The sequence below is a fragment of the Pieris napi genome, chromosome 17 (genome assembly GCF_905475465.1).
Source record: "Pieris napi chromosome 17, ilPieNapi1.2, whole genome shotgun sequence".
Classification (NCBI taxonomy): Eukaryota; Metazoa; Arthropoda; class Insecta; order Lepidoptera; family Pieridae; genus Pieris; species Pieris napi.
In genome coordinates, this window is record NC_062250.1 from 2,059,881 (window position 1) to 2,082,965 (window position 23,085).

General features: G+C 33.3%; 1 protein-coding gene across 4 annotated transcripts in view; it reads left to right on the forward strand.

The window, feature by feature from the left end:
- LOC125057849 (hemicentin-1-like) overlaps window positions 1-23,085 on the forward strand; it is a 147,447-nt gene that overhangs the window by 120,014 nt on the left and 4,348 nt on the right. For all 4 annotated transcript variants that reach the window (XM_047661765.1, XM_047661767.1, XM_047661764.1 and 1 more), the window contains exons 10-15: window positions 3,929-4,091; window positions 5,379-5,530; window positions 12,896-13,118; window positions 14,388-14,603; window positions 19,757-19,882; window positions 21,563-21,655. In XM_047661765.1, coding sequence (XP_047517721.1) covers window positions 3,929-4,091; window positions 5,379-5,530; window positions 12,896-13,118; window positions 14,388-14,603; window positions 19,757-19,882; window positions 21,563-21,655 — 973 coding nt within the window. The remainder of the gene's footprint in view (window positions 1-3,928; window positions 4,092-5,378; window positions 5,531-12,895; window positions 13,119-14,387; window positions 14,604-19,756; window positions 19,883-21,562; window positions 21,656-23,085) is intronic.

Here is a 23,085-nt window from a genome sequence, read left to right on the forward strand (position 1 = left end):
CTTGTTCATCTACTTGTTGCAGTAGTTCAAAATGTTCATCTCGCATATCAATAGCAATATTGTGCAACACTGCACATGCCACTATCACGGCTTGTACACGAGATACTTGAAGCAAAACCTTTTTTGACAAACCGATTTTGGGGAACCGATTTTTTCCAAACACCATATTATGTCCTTTCCACCAGATTTCTGCTTCGTATTTGAGATTCGTTATAAAGATGTTCTGCTGGAGTCTTGAGGTTTTGAAGTGGTGTTAGTAGGTAATATCTATAGTAACAAATATTTTTGGTTGTAGCTAATATTTAAAAAAAAATTACAAAAGTTGATGAAAAGATGAAACCTGCAAGTAGTCATATATGATAGACATCACTTTGTGTAAAAGTGTCTCCAAAGCTTCTTTTGTTAACCTAAATCTAAATGTGAATTCGGCGTCATTCAGGCTCTGGATATAATTAATTCTTGTCTTCTTATGTCTTCGCACAGAAGTACGTTGTCTTTTTCCAGCTTCAGAATTACTATCCCAATCGGATAATTGCATTTAAACTTCCAAATCACTATTATTAGAACTGGAAGATGACGAAGATGAATAAATTTTCCCAATGAATATTAAGTTAGGTCGCAATCCCAAACCCAAATCATACGAGTTTCACCGATAGCAATCCGAGATTGATTTGGCCAATCGAAGCAACTGTCAAAATGGACAGATAGGTTGTTGGCATGAGTAAACATTCATTTTCATACAGAGGGCAATCTTCAATCTCTTATCCGCCCTCTGAACGATTGGTTGAATAATTAGATTGGTATCTCAGTCCATGTATTGAATATTGGCATGCTTTTCTTTAGAAATGGATTGAATTGTCAGTCTATGACAGCTAAAATTGGATTGATATTGCATATTGGTTTTGGCCGTTAGGAACGTCAATAGAAAAGATGTTAAATTGATTATAAAATTACATTTACTACCAGTTAGCAAATCAACGGCGTTGATCGGGCAAGAAGCTCTCCGCCACTCTTTTCAATCGCCAAGATTTGAGTCATACAAATTCTTTCGTATTAGTATGATTGTTACAGTGTTGTCTTAACTAAACTGTGCCTTATAAGAAGACCTTTAATGCAACGTGATAACGAAGAGACAACTGATAACTTTGAATGTTTATTAAATCGGAACGTTTAATAAATACAAGGGAATTATTTAGAGCTTAACAGTATTTTACCCCAGACGAAAAAGTGTTATAAGTTTGACCCGATTTGGATTTAATTATTTTTGTTTAAAATCTTATTTTCCGTCGAAGTTTTAGTAGAATTATAAAAAACTAATATAATATTTCTGTTATTTAAATTAGGGTTTCATTCGATTGAATTTCATTAATCAACTATAAGTATTGTTTGACTTTTTAAATATTTAATCGCGTTTTCGTTTTAGCGTTGGAAGTGTTTGACTGTATTTATATTTTAATGCTTTTATTTTACCTCTTCTATTGCGCGCTATATATACATTATTATTACTGAAAATTATACAAAGTATATATAAGTTACCTCTCAGACATCTCTTATATGGAAGATTTGCATTATTTCATAGAATTAAGTGGTATACGAATTTAAGAATTATAATTACTTTGTATATTGAACCAAGTATAGATCTGATAACATCTACATTAATTTCCATAATATTCAGATTTGCTATTGTGTTTTACAACGTTTCGTTAATTTAATACTTGTACATATGGCTAATGTTACATTGAACGCATGTTAAGCCTAATTACAGTATCTAATATATCAATCATAGCTTCATTCTTGTGGTTGATTGACATTCAACGGTTATATAGAGCGAAACGATTCCAACTATAATGTATATGTCCGAAATTCCAATTCTGTTTCAATTTACAACTAAAGCCTATATTCTCATAATAAAGCCTTATTTTATTTTTCTATTCTGCCGCGATTATTGTATGCGCAAAAATTGAGGAACGACAGCGTTATAAAAGCTCTTAACTATAATGTCTTCTGAAAGCTCCGTAATTGGCTATCGTGTCCTTGTTATTAATATAGATATAGATGCATAATTTATCTCATCATATCATATTACTTTTATTTGTCACATAGGAGAGAAATTTAAACATTTACCCATCTTACACTTGACATTAACATCTTAAAATCGGCCTTTTAAGTTGCGAAACCTTATTAAACAAATCACTTATGATATCTTATACAAGAACATAATTATTATAAAAAGCATATGTTTCAAACTACATATTTACTATTGAATCTCACTAACCCAATAGTTCTTTAATCAAGAAACAAGTGCTATTTGTGTTAAAAACCACATTTGATTTTAGTTAACTGTTAGACTTTTTTCTCTCTCTTTATTTGCCTTCTATCATGATGTCATTTAAAAATTCTAATCTAAATTATTTTAGCTCCAAAAGGTGTTCTGAAGTTTAATGACAATTTGCATTTAAATAAACTCGTTTGTGGTTATAATTTCGTATGCACAGTGCAAACATTTAGTTTTTCGTAGAACAATTTTTGATGAAGCTTTAATATCAAAACTTTAATCTCGTGGTTAATTTGTCAACAAATTGCATTGAAATTATTATTGCAGTGTTTTCTAAGCTAAGTTTCAAAAGGTTTTATATAATTTAAATACTGTTAATTTTCTTCAACTAACTTGACACAGAATTCTTTTTCTTTGTCTAAAACGTTCTGTTAAAGAGAATTGATTTTTGAAAAGTTTTTATAGATCAGGATATGTTTTTGTATTATTACTAACTTAAGTTACTAGGCCTACCTAACCTTAGGTTATGTTTGTAATTTTTAGGTAATTGAATGAATAAAACAGACTTTGAAATATCTTTACCGAAGCAATTGTACCATAACATAATTGACGATCTTTACAATCTCTGTTCCTCATCATGATTTTTTTTAAAAAAACCAGTGTCGTAACACTGCCGCCACTGTTTAGGTTTTAGCGTCAGATTTATCTGATCTGTATCCTCTTTATTTATTTAAGTATAAGTAATCTTACAGCTACATACATAATATTACAAAACAAACACTTAGACAGTACAGAAAGCCAAAACAGATTACATAGATAAACAATATTATATACGAAAAATGAAACAAATAAGCGCATCAATAGACAAAACTATATACAGAAAACTGAAATTTAATATTGAAAACAATAAATAATACTATATATAACCTAAACAAAATTCGAGTCTTCCCGCCTCTTCAAATATTTTCTCACATGTTCTTTGGTGAGATGGAAAATATCAATATCCTCATAATTAGTGTCATAGTTAGATAAAACCCGAAACATTGGTGAATTATGCAGGTAATTCGAGTTCGTACGAGGCACATGGAACAATTTTGTGTGTCTTGTCGCATATGGAGAAGGAATTTTAAAAGAAATTAACGACAGCAAATAGGGGCTATCGATCCGCCCATTAAGAATAGCATGTAAAAAAAGCAGGTCTTGCTGACTTCGCCGACTTTCTAATGAGTCTAAATTAAAATAATTGCAAGAATGTGCATAACTATCGAAGCATTGGTATTTTTTAAAACTAAGGAATTTTACAAACTATCTTTATATATCATTTGTTTTTTTTAAACAGTCGACTAGCCTTATGCGCCTGGTTGTAAGGCATGCCCGTTTCCACACGTTCACCTACGAACCTTAGGGATGAGAGTATTTAAAATCAATTCATCAGTCATTTTATAATTTTTAAAAGAGTACCTACTTAATTTCTTCTTACCACACTTCAAAACAAGGATTTTAAAATGCCATTGATAATTACCCTGACCAAACTTGTCGGAAGTTATTATAATGTTATAATATATATGGAAGTTATTGTAATGATATTCTTAAAAACCATATCTGCCATGATTCTTTAAAAAGTATATTAAATGGGTTATTCTAATTTCACAGGGCGTTCTACTCCAGCATAACGCAGCGAATGGCGTGATACTGACAGGCAACACAAATCTCGCATTACGAAATGTGTCGCGACATCAAGCGGGGCTGTATACTTGTACAGCTTCTAACGTAGAGGGAGACGGCAAGTCTCCACCATTGAGGATGCAAGTTGTCTGTAAGTATAAAAAACATACCAGTGACATCTCTAATTCTTGTCGCATATTCCGTGCGGAAACCATTGGCTAAGGGGTATGCTAGGGGTACTCTGTACTCTCAACCATACGGCTATTAAATCTTTAACAAGCGTACATACAACCCCATAATCTAAGCGTATATGCTGGATTCAACCTAAACTTTATACTCAAGAGATGCATTTTCCTTTGATCTGATTACATCATTCGTATTTTATGAGACCAAAATATCTCTTATTAAACGTCTGAACTTTAAATAATCATGTCCTATAGATGATGTCTCGATTTTTAGGAACATATGGTTTATTAATTGAAGCTGTAATCCCCAGTGTTTTGTTTATTGTTTTGAATTACTTTTTTCGTAACTAAAATAATTCTTACGTCTTTTGTTTTCGTTCTCGTCTGTGTGTGTCATATTCAACGATGATATAACCGTCCTATCCTTTTTGCCGATTACGAAGCCGAATTAAAATAATTGTTGGCACTTTCTTATCAATCAATAGACATGAAAATCATTAATAGGTCATAATGGTCCTAATTTCTCACTGATTTAGTACAATAGTTTGGCCAAAATGCTATCTAATCGGTTGGGTTATCAAAGCAAAATGACGTCCATTGTGTAGCATGTTTGATTTTAGGACTGGATCACAAAGAGATTCAATGTGGATCATTTAATCAATTAGATATGGTGAACGATTTAAAGGTAAATTACTGGATTTGTTTTGAAGCCAGTAATGAAATTGGCCAAGAATTGAACAAGGTTTCATTAAAACAAAATACGTTTATTATATTGAAGAAGGACTTAATACTTTAAAATAAAGACCTTTTTAAAAAAGTATCTTCGTTTCATAAAAATCATAAATACAAAGGGTTTTTCGTTTTACCTCGAAAACATATAATACCTGTATTTCATTAAAACCGTTCAAATGAAAATATTATTTTTATTAAGCGTCTGGTTTACAAACCGAACATTTTTTGTTCGAGGTTCGGTTGTGCACAAATTTATGCTTCTGTATAGGGAATTAACGGTCGTTTGAGCGGAGGATGACACTATCTTAGAACCAAAAATCAAAGCCGCCACCGACGATATCAATAAAATTTTGCTGAAGATTTCATTCTACATGTATAATACGATTTACTTTTACTGTAAAACTATTTTTCATAATTTTCAATTGATAATTTAATGAATATTATGCCTCAAATAAACCTAATCTATCATCATGATAAATTAATTGTTCTAACTAACTAATATTAAACAAATTTGTTCACAGATAGACCACTGTGCCACAGTCGTGAAATCAAACTGATTGGCGCGGCGCTTCAAGAACCGTCAAGTGTCGAATGTCAAGTTGACGCTTTCCCCCCTCCCGACACCTTTGAGTGGACACTCAATAACTCCGCCGGATCTATAAAGGTCGATGCGGTGAGTAGGGGAATCTGTTAATCCGTTTATTGCGCGGTTCATCACGCTTATAATATTGGCAAACTCAAGACTTGTCTTTAATTAGTACTGAGTATCATTACTAGAGCAGTGTATACGTTGTGGCTTCAGCGTGCGACTCTCATACCTGAGGTCGTTCGATCCCCGGCTGTGCACCAATGGACTTTCTTTCTATGTGCGCATTTAACATATTTTGCTCGAGGTTGCAAAAGCATACTTTTGTTAAAGTTGGATTACTTTTATCCCCCGTGTACTCTTTCACGTAAAAACTACTGAATGGATTTCAATGAAACTTTACAATAATATGGCTTACGTACACGTATACATCATACATAGGCTACAATGTACAAAAATATTGTAAGAGTTGGCCAAAATATCAAATACGTAGGAAAAAATATACCATCTATAAGCTATTCTGGCGTGCGCTGCCAAAATCGCTAGAGTTACACATAAGTCATGTATAATGGAAATGTTTATCGTAATAATCTTAAGTAATAAAAATAAAGTTAATCTTTAGTAGTTTTATTCTACGCCACGCTAATAGGGTAATTCAACAAGAAGTTTGTTTTTCAATTGTGGCAACACCGAGAACGTGATAGTTTTGACATTTAGTTTTTGGCGGTATTCGTAGCAGGTGCTTTGGCAATTATTACAATGAATTCAATTTCGCTCGAAAATCGCATTAAAATAATTCAAATCCACTATAAAAATGGTGGTTCTGTTAAAGTTACATTTCGTAAAATTCGTGATATTTTCGGCCAGCATAATCGTCCTTCTGAGACCGCTGTTAAGAATTTGGTCGCGAAATTTGAGTCGACAGGCTCGGTACAAAATGTGCCAACACCAACACGTGTTCGACCGGGTCGTTCAACAGAAAACATCGCCGCCGTGAGCCACAGTGTTGAAGAAGATCAAAATTTGTCAATTTCACGACGTTCTCAACAATTGGGGTTATCCAAAAGCACAACATGGCGAATTTTGCGAAAGGATTTGGCTTTGAAGCCTTACAAGATTCAACTGGTGCAGGAATTAAAGCTGATCGACCATTCAAATCGCCGCAGATTCGCTCAGTTCATTCAGGAGCAACCTGCTGGTTTTTCTGAAAAAATCATTTTTTCAGACGAAGCCCATTTTCATTTGTCAGGGTACGTCAACAAGCAAAATTGTCGCATTTGGGCTTCTGAAAATCCTAAAGCAATTATTGAGAAGGCTTTGCATACTCAACGTGTTACTGTGTGGTGCACTATGTGGTCTGGAGGCGTGATTGGGCCGTTTTTTTTCGAAGATGAGGCTGGAAATGCGGTAACAGTCAATGGATCACGGTATCGCGAGATGTTAACCACTAAATTTTGGCCTATTATTGATGACATGGATATCACTGAAATGTGGTTTCAACAGGACGGTGCCACATGTCACACAGCCAATGAAACGATCAATTTATTGCAAACCAAATTTCCCGAGCGCATAATTTCGCGAAATTCAGCTGTTAAGTGGCCAGCCAGATCGTGTGATTTAACACCACTGGATTATTTTTTGTGGGGCTATGTTAAAGACAGAGTCTATACGGAGCCAATCGAATCGATTGCAGCCTTAAAACTCAAAATCCGTGATGTCATTAACGAAATAGACCCTCCATTTTGCCAAAAAGTGATTAAAAATTTTGATGAAAGAATCAACATCTGTCAGCGTGGTCGTGGTGGACATTTGCCAGATATCATTTTTCATTCATAATTGCCAAACTTTTCTCTTTGTAATACAATAAAAATTTTATTCATTTTCCTCTAAATTCTTTGTTTTATTTTGTTTTGGAAAACAAAGTTCTTGTTGAAAAACCCTTTATAAGCTACTCGAAGTACTAATCCTGCGCAGACGAAGTCGCGACACCCGTTAGTATATAATAAATGGTTGTTTATTTAAAAACAATATAAAGATTTGATTCTTGGTTATTTCAAATTGACTTTAATAGGTTATTGCGTACGAGATTACTTATATTTATTTTAAATAAATTTTTAAAACTTCTTTGTTAATTAATTCTTTCATTTGAACACATCCAACGCAGGCCGATTCGAATCGTCGACGCCCTGCTCCTTTCGATCGACTTGATTCTTCATTTGACTTTGCGTAGAAATTTTGGTTCGGTCAGCTACTGGATTAATCATGGGAAGTTCGTTTAATCATTGTTTGAACTAATATCATTTCATCATCGGACGTCGAGCCAGAATTCGAAATTCTATCCTTTTCATCTCGACTCCTGGCGTTACACAGCGCTTTTTAATACACTTATACCGCAGACCACCTCTTCGTGGTATTAACTGCCAGTAGAGACATTTCCAAACCGATATGACTTAGGGGCCTTCAAGAAAAGAGCGTACCAGTCTTAGAAAGGTCGCCAACACACCTGCTAGTCCCCGGCGTTGCAGGTGTCTATGGGAGGCGGTTATCACATTATTCAAAGTTACCCCGTTTGCCTCCTGTCCCAAAAAAAATTAGACGTATGTATTGTTTTTTGTTCAATATACGAAAATATATTGTATAGGACTTTCGCGTATCAAGTGTTTATTTCACCAAAAAGCAAATAAATCATCGAGATTGACAGCTCAGTTCGACTTTTACAATTTATAACAGCTGTTAGCATCAATTTATGAAACAAATAAATTTTTGATTGACCTGAAACTTTGTAGTGACCTAGAACGTCTTAAAAATAGGTTATAGTTCAATTTCTAAGAGCTATTTCACATACGATAAAATGCGACTTTAAAACTAAATAAAAATTCGTCAATATTGTACAAATTATTCTTAAATATATTAATATTAAAATATTGCCTATACTCGATGTCTTTCTTACAATTTGACAAAAAAGTTCCAAACTAATATTTGGTTTCGATGACCGGAATACATGAATTATGCTTACTTAGTTAGCAATAAAACAAAAACCTAAGAATATTTATGGCATTTTTCATCTAAGTATACCGTTCTTCATAACTGTGAAAGTGCTCTAAAAATATCTCGTGACATCTCTCAATATTTTACGAATTCCCAAAGAACAATTGTCATGTCTATCCCAATATTACGACCCTTTTATGTATGAAAAGGGTGTTATACAGTCCACTGATACTTTTGATTTGTATTTACGCAAATATATGTAGGAATCGGGGCTCACTGCATACAAAGCGATGTTTATGGTAGAAACTATGTGTAGACCAAAAGAGATCATAAGTGCTAGGAATAAAAGCGAAAATTTATTGTTGAGATAAATTTATTTAATCGCTCCTTCAAAGACGCTTTGACATGGGACCGACAAATGAAAAACGTCTTTTTGTGGCGTCACTCATTAATTCCTACTTCGTATATATGTCGTAGCCAACTAGTTTAATCAGCCGTTCAATTAACAGCCTAGCCTTTTAACTAAACAGTGCCGTTTAGCCGTAGAGTTTGTAACAACATTATTTGGCAGAAGTAAAAATGATAAACATACGACATAACAAATATTTCTTTTAAAATTAAATTGCTTAAGTCAAATCACATATCACCTATCACATTAATAAATAGTCAGCTAGGCAAGTAATGAAACGTCATCGATCTAAGTCATTTGCCTAGCTGTTTAATCAACTGGCTGAACATCTTTCAGGCCGTTAGTTAAAAGGCGCCGTTTAGTTAAACGGCTAGGCTGTTAATTCTACGGCTAATTAATCTATTTGGCTGCGACATATATACATAAAATTCCTTTGTATACACATATTTTCTATATATAAGTGAAAAAATAATCTATAAACCCATATAGATTATTTTTTCACTTTAAATAAATAATTACCGTCTGTTTCCATTTAATAGTAGTAACGGAATTTTTAATGGCCTACTTGGTCCCCTTCTTGACTGCCCCCTAAACAAACGTTATTATTAGTACGTATAGTAGCGATACGTAGTTTAAAGTAGCCATCATAAAAAATGTACCCTTGATATTTGTTTACGTTATGTTGTTTGCGGGGGGCATATAGCAAGATGCACAGATAAAAGATGGACTTTTAAGGACCGTAAAGCGTTTCCGATCAATGGCACTGAAGGAAGTTAGGATAGCGAGTAAAAGGAAAGAAATAAAATTGTATATTGTTAGATAGATTAGTAATTAACTGGTTTTATTATTTGTTATAATATGTTATTAGACCTATCGTATCGAATAAAGTCGACGATTTCTAAGAAACGAATTGACAGCATCGTACGATTAACTGCTTAGAAACTGCAGGGAAGTGACATTTTTGACACTTTAATTCGTTAGTAGAGTTCCAATAGTAGCTACTCTTATACATCTTACAACAAAATTATCAAAAACAAGTAGACTCGGCCAAGCGTTGCTGTGGCTAAGATTTTTGTTATATTACATAGTAGTAAACTATTCAAGAGAAACGGCAGGAGAACACTAATCCACCATGCTTTGTTGGTCCTCCATGCCATTAAATTGTAGCTTATGTGAAACCTAAGTAAGAATAAAGAGCCTTTTCTAGCGGTGGTATTTAAAAAAAATAAAAGGACGCTTGTGACGTAACTATAAAAGATAGAGACATGCTGTCGCGACATTTTTATTATTCATAGATAGTGATGTGTCCTGAAAAATTGTAATACATCATTTTGTTCTCTCATTAATAGTTTTCGCAGCGCACACGATTGAAGGAAGTTTTTTGTTTATTTTTTTACACTTTGGGTTAGATTATTCAAGTTTTAGTAAGCATCCCTAACTTTTTTGAAAATGAAACATAGCCTATATCACTCGGGAATAGTGTAGCTTGCCAACGGTGAAAGAATTTTTGAAATCGGTCCAGTAGTTTCGGAGCCTATTCATTTCAAACAAACAAAAAATCAAACCTTTCCTCTTTATAGATTAGTTTACCGCGCTCTCTTGTCAAAATGTCAAATTACTGTAGTCTGGCATTAACTACCAAAGCCAGAGACTAAGCTCGACTGCTATCGTACGATTTAATTTACAGAACATTTGACAACCCTACCAATTTGATTTCGATAACGCCACAACGTTAGCGTTAAACGGAATAGATAGTAGGCCACTTGTGTCGGATGGCTGGTTGTTGATTTTTGAGTCTAAGACATGCTAGTTCCTGCACGCTGTGGTGTAGGATTCAATGTTGAGTTGCATGGTTAACTATTAGGCAAATTAAATTTAAATCTCAAATTTTGTTGAAAAAAAAAAAAAATTTAACCTTTGTAAATACATATTGTTTTGGCCTCCAAGACAAGAGAATACCACTGTACTGCTGCTTGCCAATAGGCCACTTGGAGCTCGCGAAAAACACTCTCCATGGCGTCTCCATTTGCTATTTCTACACACTCCCTCTAGAGGGATGTGTTTAAGCCCGTTCGGGGCTATGCCCCCTTCGGGTGGAGTGTTTTCTCGCGCCCTGCTAATACAGGGCGGTACGGGGTCGAGATTTTTCCTCTTGGTGGGGGCTGCAGCGCGCAAGGAGGCGTTGGCCTCAACTCGCTGCGCGCAGCCGATGGGGTCTATTCCGGGGTGTCAAGTCCGGTGGTTAGGGGCCAAGGAGTATTCTCGACTTGGCCCTGGTGTCTTAGTAGTTGGTATCGGGCAGCTACGCGGCTCGCGGTCAAGCTCCGCCGGGTGAGACCCCCGGTGGCCCCGGGGGAGGCCCAGCGAGGCGACCAGCGGTCGTAGCCGCGGTTGCTGCCCTGGTGTCACGTCCGGTGGTTGGGGTATCCGCGGAGAATAGCTCACGCGGATACCTGTACTTGTCAGGTGGCCTGGAGTGCCACGGCGCGATGTCCTTGAGGTGGGGATGTTGAGAGGCGTCCGCTCGATCGAACATCCCCTTGGTGAGCCGTGCGACGAACTCGTCGATTGACTCCATCCTCAAGTCCCGCGCTATGGTGGCGTCTCCATGGCGTCTTTCCAGCGATATCTGGACAGACAGGTCAACGAAAATAAAACGACGCGTGAATTTACGTTAATAAAATGAAACAAAGTTTATTATTAAATACGTTATTAACTTCACAATAATTAATAATAACTTAAATTAAGACAGTTGCATGTCATAAATTAGTTTTGTTTCAGCTTCCCTATTAATGTCTTTTATTTATATTTTTTATACGAAAATCTGATCAGTACGAGGAAAATGTCAACTTCAGTTTAATTAATTTTGATGAAAGACTTGTAAGTTTCTGAAAGCTTGTAAATGTTACAAGCTATGGTAGAATAGTTAAAAAATTTGATCAAACTTTCTAGTACAAACTCTGCGGTGTGAAAATTAATAGGATTTTATAACAGCGCTGTTGGAGGCGGTTGGGGGCACATTTTCTTGACAAAACTTGTGGCGACCAGATTAACTTTACGAAATTGAAGTGTATTAGATTTTCAGGGAATTGGGAGTCTTTTGTTTTCAACGTTCATTGTTTTGTCTAATTAAAATAACTACTTAATGTTTTGATTAAAATATGTTGTTTCGTTGTTCATTTGTGCAGTTTTGTATTTATTTATTTGATTATTTAAAGAACAGGGTATACAATATTCATATTATTAGAGTATCTCTCTATGTTTCGACGGTGTGTTTCGGGGTGGTTTAAATAATAAAGCGTTTTAGTTTTACTCAATACTTACCACTCGCACAACAATAGAATATAAGCAAAATAATGAAATATTAATTGCTATGTAACGGATAAATTCAATGTAAGTCAAACAGAGTGCCGACGTGTGGCTATACTGTCGCGTAATACTGCTTACGTATACTCGGGGCGTAGCTCCGACGATTTAGGAAACTGCTACGCTTATAATACTAAGAAAGCCTGAGTGAGCAAAATGTAAAAAATACCATACCATATATAACAACGTATAATATTCTTTTGCGCATTGTAATTCAGATGTAATACGTGCACGTTTCGCACTTAGACTCGCTTGTACGAAGAAAAACATCGCGAGAAAACCGGCATTCCTTAGATCTAAAAAGATAACCTATTTGATTATTAGAAGAAGATGTACTGGAAACATACATAAAGACCGAGATCAAGAGTAGCATCCCTATTTTTGTATAATACCAGATGTACCAACAATATTTCCCAATATAAATGTGAGTTAATTTGTTTGTGTTAACCAAAAAACTTGGCGATAAAAAGAGTGGCGGAGAGTTTATTGCCAGTTCTTCTCTTCCGTTCTATGCCCTTGATTTGAGAACTGGCAGTAAATTTAAACTTAGAAGCATTTAATGTTTATTTCTTTTTTGACGTTCATAAGTGTACATTTTGTATTGTGTACATTTACTACCTACATGAATAAATGATTTTTGACTTTTGACTTTCAAAAGATATCATTAAGAACAGTATTTTTTCCTACAGGAGCGCTTCACAGTCCACGCAAAGGATGGCAGATCGGTGTTAACCTACACACCGGTATCTGACGTAGATTATGGGACACTGTCCTGTCGGGCAACGAACCTTGCCGGGCAACAAGTATCTCCTTGTGTCTACACCCTATTGCCGGCGACACGGCCCGACTCCCCAGCCAATTGTACTGTATACAATTTGACTGACGATTCCCTGGATTTGACGTGCCTATCAGGTATTGGTTTACGATTGTGGTGTTGTGGCTTTGTCTCTGATATAACGATAGGTTGGAAATAAGTATGATATGTTTGGTAATGTAAATAACATCTTAATAGTATATATGTAAAATGTGTTATGGTCGTACACGTACATAAGGAGTAAAGCTTTTAAGCAATTGGTTTAAGATTGGGGTAAACCTAAAACATTGAATTGTATAAAGTTATAGGAAGAAATCTGTTTACTTCGGATGAACGTTTTACATAAAACAATGCATATATTATATAATACACATGCATATTACAATCATTCCTTTTTATTTTTAGGACAAATGTTATAGTGAGGAGATATTTTTACAAGACAGACGAGACAATTTTTTTTATAGTTCAGGGGGAAAACGTGCAGGAGGCTCACCTGATGTTAAGTGATACTGCCGTCCATGGACACTCTCAATGCCAGAGAGCTCGCGTGTGCGTTCCCGGCCTTTTAAGAATACTATTTAATTAAATCTAAAAATAAATAGATATTTTGTCTAGCTATAAGTCACATTAAATTAATGAATAACTTAAAAGCTTTTGTTTTAAAATATGTATTTAATAAAAAATATTTTTCCAGATTATTTGTCAAATTTATAATTTGTTATTTGTTGTATATACAATTTAATTGTCCTCTTGACCTCAATAAAAGTAAATTCTGCAATAAAGCAAATGTAAGTGGGACAATTGCACAATACGTGTGACAGTTATACCCATTATTCATGTTCGATAAGAAGTTGTGGCGTTGCTAAAGTTCTGTTAGCATTTGTCTAATGCGTACCGTGTTGGTAGCGAGGCAGCTTCCGGCTTGTGCTCTAGCTTTGAATAAATTGGCCGTGACGAGCCTGTAAAACGTTTTTTTTAATATATCATGAACTAGTGGTATGAGTATGATATTTTATAGTACGAGTACTTTACGATATTGCAAAAAATATACATGTTTCACGTATTTATTAAACGTACTTCGTATATTTCCTCTTAAAATTTCAGTCATTGTAGTCCAACGTTTTTTTTTAATAATAATATTAAATTTCCTATAGTACGAGATATCACATATCACAACTGAATATTATCAAAATGTTCATTCAAATAATTAACAGAAATAAATTTTTCCAAGTGTAATTTTGTCCAAAATTCCTTTTTTAACAAATTACTCACGTGCATAAATCTAAATATATTTCGTAACTGTTCATATATCATGTTTCCTTAAGTTAAAAAAGTTTCTTTAAGTCTAAAAATTATTATTCTTGCAGGTTACGAGGGCGGCCTCCCCTGTACATACATAGCGGAAGTATGGGCGAACGAGGGCCTCGTAGTCAATTCAACGAATTCACTGACAGTATGGAATCTACGGCGTTTGGGTGCCAACCGGCATTTACGTATTGTTGTATATGCAGCCAATATAAGAGGCAGATCAGAGCATGTTACATTTACAGTGGAAACTGCGCCGCGATTATCACCTAGAACTGGTAAGATTACCATATTTTAAACTATTTACTGAAACCTGTGAACGTAGAAGAAGTAACTAAGAAAAATTCAACCGGTTTCAAGTACATATCAACATTGACCTGTATTGGATGTTAATGCTCAAAATGGAATCTCTAAAACTACCAAACCGATTATTATGAATCGCATGAATTCGTCTGTGGCCTAAGTTCCCAATTTTTTAATTTTACTTCATCTCGATTTGACTGTTTGTTTACACAAAATCCCGTGAACTAACATACAACGTGTGTCTATGATATTTTTCTTAATTCCATCGATATCACATACATTCAGGTCAATCCGCCAAAAGAAAAACTCAGCCGATATTTATTTATTCAGAAGGCACTCTAATACAGAGACTAAGATGTGTACAGAGACATTATAAAACAGAAAAATTAAGAAAAACAACATTTTCAGATGAAAATTATTATGAGAAATTTTATAAAGCAAATTTTTTTTTTTATAAAAAACATTTGTCGGTACCAGAACAGTAGTTGCAGCATATCATATTATTATATTAGCAGAATTATGGAAACCTCTTATTTGTAGAACTATGTGTTTGTTTGAAATACACTGACATTTTCTTTACTTAAAATGGTTACCAAATTAAAAAAATATATATTAATACTTATAAAGAATAAACTCCATTCATTGTTGCATTCCTTATGTTCATATTTAACACGTGACACATTATAATTTATTACAATAAGGACCTTGGTTAGGCACAGCAATGTTGTGAGAGGGCATGCTTTATTAAAGTTAATTCTATTCTTATACATTTTTATTCTTATAAGATACATTATTTATTTGGTAAACTAGCTTTGGCTTCACGTTAGGAAAAAGTGAATGTACTTAACATTATAAACTTAAGTTTTATAAAGAGACCCGGCAAACGTTGTTTTGCCATGTATATTATATCTAGTAAACATATTTTTAGTTCAATAAAATAACTATCCACTATAATAGAAATAGAGGTTGATCGTAGAGGGGCGAAAATTAGGGGTTGTATATATTTTTGTATGCTGTATAAAAAAATAAAAACAAAAAATAAATTAAAAAAAATTTGGGTGGCCCCCCTCATAGGGGTTTGAAATATAGTAGCCGATTCTCAAACTTACTGAATAAGCATAAAAAGTTTCATAAGTTTCGGTCGAGCCGTTTCGGATGAGTATGGGATATGAACATTGTGAGACGAGAATTTTATATATTAGATTAATGTCTATCAGTCAGATACTCATTAAATACAAGAGCGCAATGCACTCGATATTAGAGTTACACCAAAAGTTTGTAGGTAAAACATCAATCTGCAAATTATCTTCGTTGGCAACAAGCCATCATATCCATATTAATTTGACAGTGAGTAATGATGACGATTGTGATTTAATTATTATTACTCTTACGCATAAAACATTAGTTAACCGCTATTATAATATTAATTAGACATATAGTATAGTATTTACTATATTATATAGGCCTTATATGTGAAAATTTTGGTGTAGTTTTAGTCAGTTGTGGTAAAGACGATTTTACATAGATTAATAACAAAAAGGTAACTACAATTAACGCCCATGCCCTCCACAAACTTTTCATATATATTAACTATATTATATAGGCCTTATATGGTAGTACATAAATATGGCAACAACAAAGCTAAGTGAATGAAAATTTAAAACGCAAACCTTATAAGCCTTATTTCAAGTTAATATATTTTAAAGTAAATATTTTTTCGTATTTTAGTAATGTATGATTATATTACCAGTGTTAGGTATTGATTACGATTTTGTTAGCTTAATTTTTCCCCATACATTTTCATTCATAAAAAGTCATACACAAGTATAAAACGTCATACTAAGAAAAATACGGATTTTTTTTTTAAATAAAAATATTATTTTCAACGTTTAATATCAAGTATTTTTAAGGTGATTATTAATTTGGTTTTCTTATATTGTGGTCGCTATTTAAACGTGTATATGTATGTATAGTACACGTGCGTATATGTGAAATGCGAAATACGAGGTGTACTTGTACCACAATCATTCAATTGATTTTTCATTCGACATTTATAGTAAGTTGTGAATCTATGTAGGTAGTTATAATAACAATACCTGTAGCGTTAGCAAATCATAAATAAACTTTGCTTCTTATCTTTAAATCTGATCCAAGAATTTATTAATATTCTCAAAAATAATCTTCTAAAATTATTTTAGAAGGCCGTCTAAACGCGGAATCTCTTTAATTTCCGGCTCAAAGCAACATTTTGTCAAAACTGAAAACAATTTTAAGCCGTCAGAGTCGAGGCTAATTTTAATTAAATATTATAAGTTAGGTGTAGAAGAATATGGACAAAATAATGATCCGTTTCAAGATACGACTTTTAATCAGATAACCTTAATTGCAGTAATATTAGTATTTATTTATTTATTTATTCAATTAGGAAACATAACAAATACTAAATATATATAAAAATACAATTAATTCAACACAGCAATTTTGAGTAGATTCAAAATAATTACAAAAATTATTTTATATGGCGATGGAAGGCTCTAGGGGAGCACGAAAACATATCAACATTGAAAAAGTGGGAAGAAACTACAGTATTCGATGTATGATGGCATAAAACACGACATTAAAGTAGTTTATTAATTAAATATACGTAAGAACTTTTCTGTTGTTAACTATATTGTCAGTGAATAATTAATATACGAATATGTTAGTTTAATATACTCTCAATCGATATGGGCATATACGTATTTCATAGGCTTCATGTGGGTAAACTGCGAGTACAAAACACAGGAGTAACTCCTGTAGAATATTTTTTTTTTTTTACAAATTAAATCAAACATTACATTGAGCAACAGGTTCTGGGCTTTTATCTTACTAATAGCAAAGCGTCTTTCCAATCTCTCAGACCCAACTTGGGCAAACGTTTTTCCATCACATTCCACCACCTAGCACTGAATCATCAGAACTGTACGCAGTGTTAAAAGTCAAGATAGTGCCTCGATCCCACTTGAGCAGCTTGTTTAGCTTGTTGGCATATTCAATAAATAACAATTAAATAGATTAAAAAGAAGATATTTAAAGCTAAGCAATTTTTAACAATAACTATGAAGAACAATAAAATCAAGCAACAATCCCCAAAATAATAGATATATTGAAATAATAAATATTTTTGACTGCAATACCTTTTGTGATTATGTAATGCGTTCCCGAACGAGACAATAATGTCTCGCATTTAGAAAGGTTGTTCCATAATTACTTTGAAATCTCCGGAATTATATTACGTTATTGCTTTTTAAATTGAAATACTTCTCATTCTTATATGTGCGCTACTAGCTACTCGTACGTATAGCTAAACATCGACAACGGCATGTCTCAAACCCAAAAATGTATACGCTTCAGGCACGGAAGACCTTTTGCAATCTGAGGCCAAGGCGCATAACGTTGTAGCACCACTGAGCACACAAGATACTCAGAAGGTTTAAATTTTCACTGTATCATGTTTACTAATAACAATGATTATTTTTCCGACCCAAATATCGGCCAATAGAATTGCACCATTCGACGTCACGTGGTACAACCTACATGGTATTATACTGATAATTTTTTGTGAAAATTTTCTCTGGTCGTTGCTTCAAGAAAAGTATTAAGTAGTTGTTTTATTCATTATGATATTCTTATTTGTTAACTGTACATTTCGTCTCATGGTGCAATTCTATTGGCCGACATTTGGGTCGGAAAAATAATCCCCCGAATACCACACGAGCTTCAAAATTATCGGGCATTTCCCTCAAGGTTCCCTGCAAACAAATATAGTCGTCATAGCTCTTGTGGTATTATAAGTGACTACATTACATTTGGCGTGTACATTGTTAAAGATCAATATTGTTTAATATATTCTTTTGCGAGCTTTTCTTTATGATTATTTAAATGTATTAAACAATGTAGTAAATTCAACTCAGTCAATTTTTAATAATAAAACGGATTTTAATTCAACGTATTTTTAAGTAATTAATAATATACAAGTAAGTCGCTCACAAATATAATCCGCCTTATAGCGTATGGTAATGGATTCGGCCTCGTTCTCTAAATATTATTTAATTTTATTATAAAGGCTTCATTTACATCAAGGCGATGATTCAATATTATTTTTTATTAACTTTTTAAGGCTTTAAAAAGTATCCTATGTAAATGAATGTGATATAATTGGAACTAGATAATAAGGATTGATCTATTTAGACTTCCCAGTTAGTTTGCTAATGATTTCGTTAGTTTATCCACTAATATCTCAAAAACTAAAAGTCATTCAACAACTTCGGAAACAGTCCACGATTCATCAAAATCTTTTTAATTTTTTATAGATATGGTTTACTGATTTCTGACCCAATATTACACATTTATAATGTATGTATATATGCAAGTATATAGATGGATTTAGTTAAAATTAAATTAAGTGATAATGCTTCCGGGCGCAAACCCGACTACGATTATAAGTTTTAAAAATGCTTTGCAGTAGTGACTATACTGCAATAGATTATATTATATGCAATTAATACTTGCGTATACGGTATAATAAACCACAGTCACATGAAGCTGATCACCTACTTGCCTATAAATGAGGACTATCAAGGAATTTTAACGTGAGACCAAGCAATATAGAGTCAGTATTATTATACAAATCGAACTATCGAAAAGTCTACTACTAGCTGCCCCCGCGAACTTCGTTTCTCTTTAATGCCTTGCCTACCTATTTAGTACATACCAACATGGAACATTTTACTATGCTACCCAAGAGACTGTTCGGTTTTCACTTATAACTTTTACTCTATAAACCTCAGAGTTCAAATTATAAGTTCTTAACTAACAAATAAAAAATTGGTGTTGATTCTAGAGGAGTGAAAATTAAGGGTTGTATGTATTTTTGTATCCTAAAAAAATAAAAACATTAAGGTGTTTGAAAGATGGATTGTAGCTGATTCTCAGACTTACTGAATATGCATAAAAAATTTCATAAGAATCGGTCGAGCCGTTTCGGAAGAACATTGTGACACGAGAATTTTATGTATTAGCTTAATAATTCTGGTGAATTTAATGATTGAATTGAGATCAATATTTCATAATTGGTTATGTTTTGTAGAAGCCCAAGAAGCGTGGGAAGTGAACTGGGCGGTTGGTGGTGTTCTGGGAGCGGCACTTACAGTTGCAATAATACTGTGTCTAGCCCTCATCGCAACGCGGCTACGCCACAGCAGTAACTATGAAGGTTTGTGTTATGTCTTGCCATTTGAAACCGGTTTATTCAGAATTATTTTGACGTTTTTTATTTTATTAATACTTACCTTATTGTAAGAAATTAACAATTACAGTTAGTTATCAAAATACATAGTTTAAACTAGACTAAATATTATAATTTCTTTGATCGATTTAAAATGGTTATAACTTCGACGAACGATTTGAATATCTATGACTTCAGTCCAGCTACAGAAACAAATTCTATTTATTTAATTATGTGTCATACAGTTATATGAATAATGAATATATATATAGTCTATTATGTAATTAACCAGGAACCGTATACTTAGTAAACAATTAGGATTTCCGAGCTTGAAATCTGATCCTATTTAAAAAATTAAACGCATAATTAAACACTTCTATATCTAAAACAATCTGGTATCAGAATAATCAAATCAATTTCACAACTAAACTAAACGTTGCTTTACATATAATTCAACGTAAATATGTTTTGATAACGTGACAAGGGTTCAAAGCATGTGTCATCAATTTTACTCTAAATGCAGCTTGTATTCGCGTTCGTGATTTGAATACACGTTAATTTGTTTAAAAGAATTATATACAAGGATACTAAAATTGTTTATTAATAATTAATTTTCAATATTAAATAGGTTCAGTTATATATGATAATGCAATATATCCATTAAATACAAGAAATGTATTAAAAATTAAATGTGTGAAGTACCTACTCATTCATCTCGTTCAGACAAATTGGCTTTACACTGTGGTGAAAAGAGACAGAGGAGCTTTAGGAAAAACAGTGTTGTAAGACTGATTAAATAAGAAGCAAGAGGGGCTACAAACTTGCTACATCGTATTCGTTCTACGGTGTAGCGTTAGATTGTGGGGCAATACTTGATAATATAAGTGATAACTTCTAACGAATAATGTATATAATTAGTCGTGTTTCTTTGTCGTATATTTAATCTAGTATACATTACACGAAATCATTGCAGTTTTTGATCAGATCACATTTTAATGCAAAGGTCTTAGGTTTGATTTCTTGTGAAATAATAACATTAATTTGCTAACAAAGAATCATTAAAGGAAATTTATCTACATGTTAGATTATTCCTTCTTAGATAACCTACCTTAGGTCCTTACCTAAGATATACTCGTATTCTTACAGATCAACAAATTGCTTTTACGTGGAAATCATGCTTATACAATTTTACTCACTCAACACTTCAAATAAAAATGTGTGCGTGTACTAGGTGTACACACGTAAGAAGTGAAACTTCTTTATAAACTTATTTTTCGAAAAATGATCTACTATATGCAACTTTACAGAAATTGGTTAAATAAAGTTAAATTAGATAAAGTTTAACAAAAGGCTTTGATTATCATAGACATGAATACAAATACAATTATTTCATTTTAACTTATTACTGTACTACTATGTAGTACTAAGATTATTACAGAATTTCATTAATTGTAATAGAATTATTAGTATTACTATCATTGTTATCGTTATTATATATTTTTGTTACTAATGGCTTCGAATCTCTTCGGATCCACCGTGGTAGGGACAAGAAAAGGATGGCGCGTAACGGAAAAATGTGACGCGTAACGCAAAAATGTTACGCTAAATTTTTTTTCAACCCCAAAAAAAAAGTTTCACTTCAATAATTCTAAATAATTATTTTTGCAGTTACAATGCAATCATCAAAGAATCAAAAAACGCCGCTACAAAAGAGGACCTCACCAGATGACTGCAACCCAGATTTAATCCCACTTAGCAAAGGTATTTTCAATTAAATCAAAATTAATATTTTAGAGAAATGTGATATGTATATTGTCTTTGATTGACATAACTTTTACACATTTAAATAAAAAACTTTTTTGAACAGATTGAAGTTATGTATTATTATAAATTTACAACTATTTAAACATAATTTTAAATTTATACGACGTTTCGCGTGCTTTACAGCGTGCGTGGTCACTTATTTATTTCCCCGGAGTTGGTTGCCTCCATCTTTTAGTCGATACCAACTCCGAGGAAATAAATACAGATAATGCAGCTTTCTCTGCAGCTGTGATACTTTTTGACATTCAACATCTTTTGTCTTCAGTCACCGTGACCACGCACGCTGTAAAGCACGCGAAACGTCGGATAAATTTAAAATTATGTTTAAATAGTTGTAAATTTATAATAATACATAACTTCAATCCGTTCAAAAAAGTTTTTTATTTAAATGTGACATGTAGATGAATATAAAGATAAGATGGCGCTACTACCTAAACTGACCTCGGATTGCACGTTTTCTTCACCGTACGGCATGTTTTAAATCTTCACATAAAACAAAACATACATTGCTACACAGCTGAAATTCGAACATGATCAAAGGGTTTTGACGGCCATGCTTAAGCCATTAGGCCAAAACTCTTAATACAGCTTCTGAAAAGACAAAGATAATCTTGGGTAAATATATCTTTGACATTTCTATCGCATGGACCGTTTCATGATAGGATCATGTCATTAGGCAGAATGGACCCACATAATATGTCCCTACTTTATCTTACGCTATTTTGTAGCAGTTCATTAGTAGTGATCTTTAATTAGGGGAATATTTTTCATCCCACACTCAGTAAGAGGATTTATTAACATTATCCTAGTAATAACGTGCGCCTATTAGGCGTAAATAAATATTACGCAAAGTAATTAAATAATTTTTCACTATGTACAGTAAAACCCTTTATTTAGTTACTTATTAAAAAATGATGTGAGAATAATTTTATTGGTCACCTCACCGTTTTCTACGGTCGCAAGTCCATTTTTTAAATATAGGCATTTTTGACGTGACAACGTCTTATAATTCGATGAAGCCATGACTCATGCGGTTTTACCTCGCTTTGAGGCGTATGGAACGCCTGAAGTGCAAGCGAGAGCGCGGAACGAGCGACAAAGAGGCACAATCAGCCTCCGCGTTCGGCTGCGTTCGTTCGTTAAAAATTGACATAATTGTATTTATGCGTACAAATAAATGTAACTTGATCAATTCAATTGTGATTTCCATTTACCTTCTTCTCTATATCAATACAAAATATCTATCAAACAAATAAAATTAAAATTTTCTTTTGAATGCAACCATGCATCACTATTTTCTTAGGACGTTGTCACGTTCAACGATCGTCAGTAAACCGACTTTACATACAACCGATTTTTTTAAGATC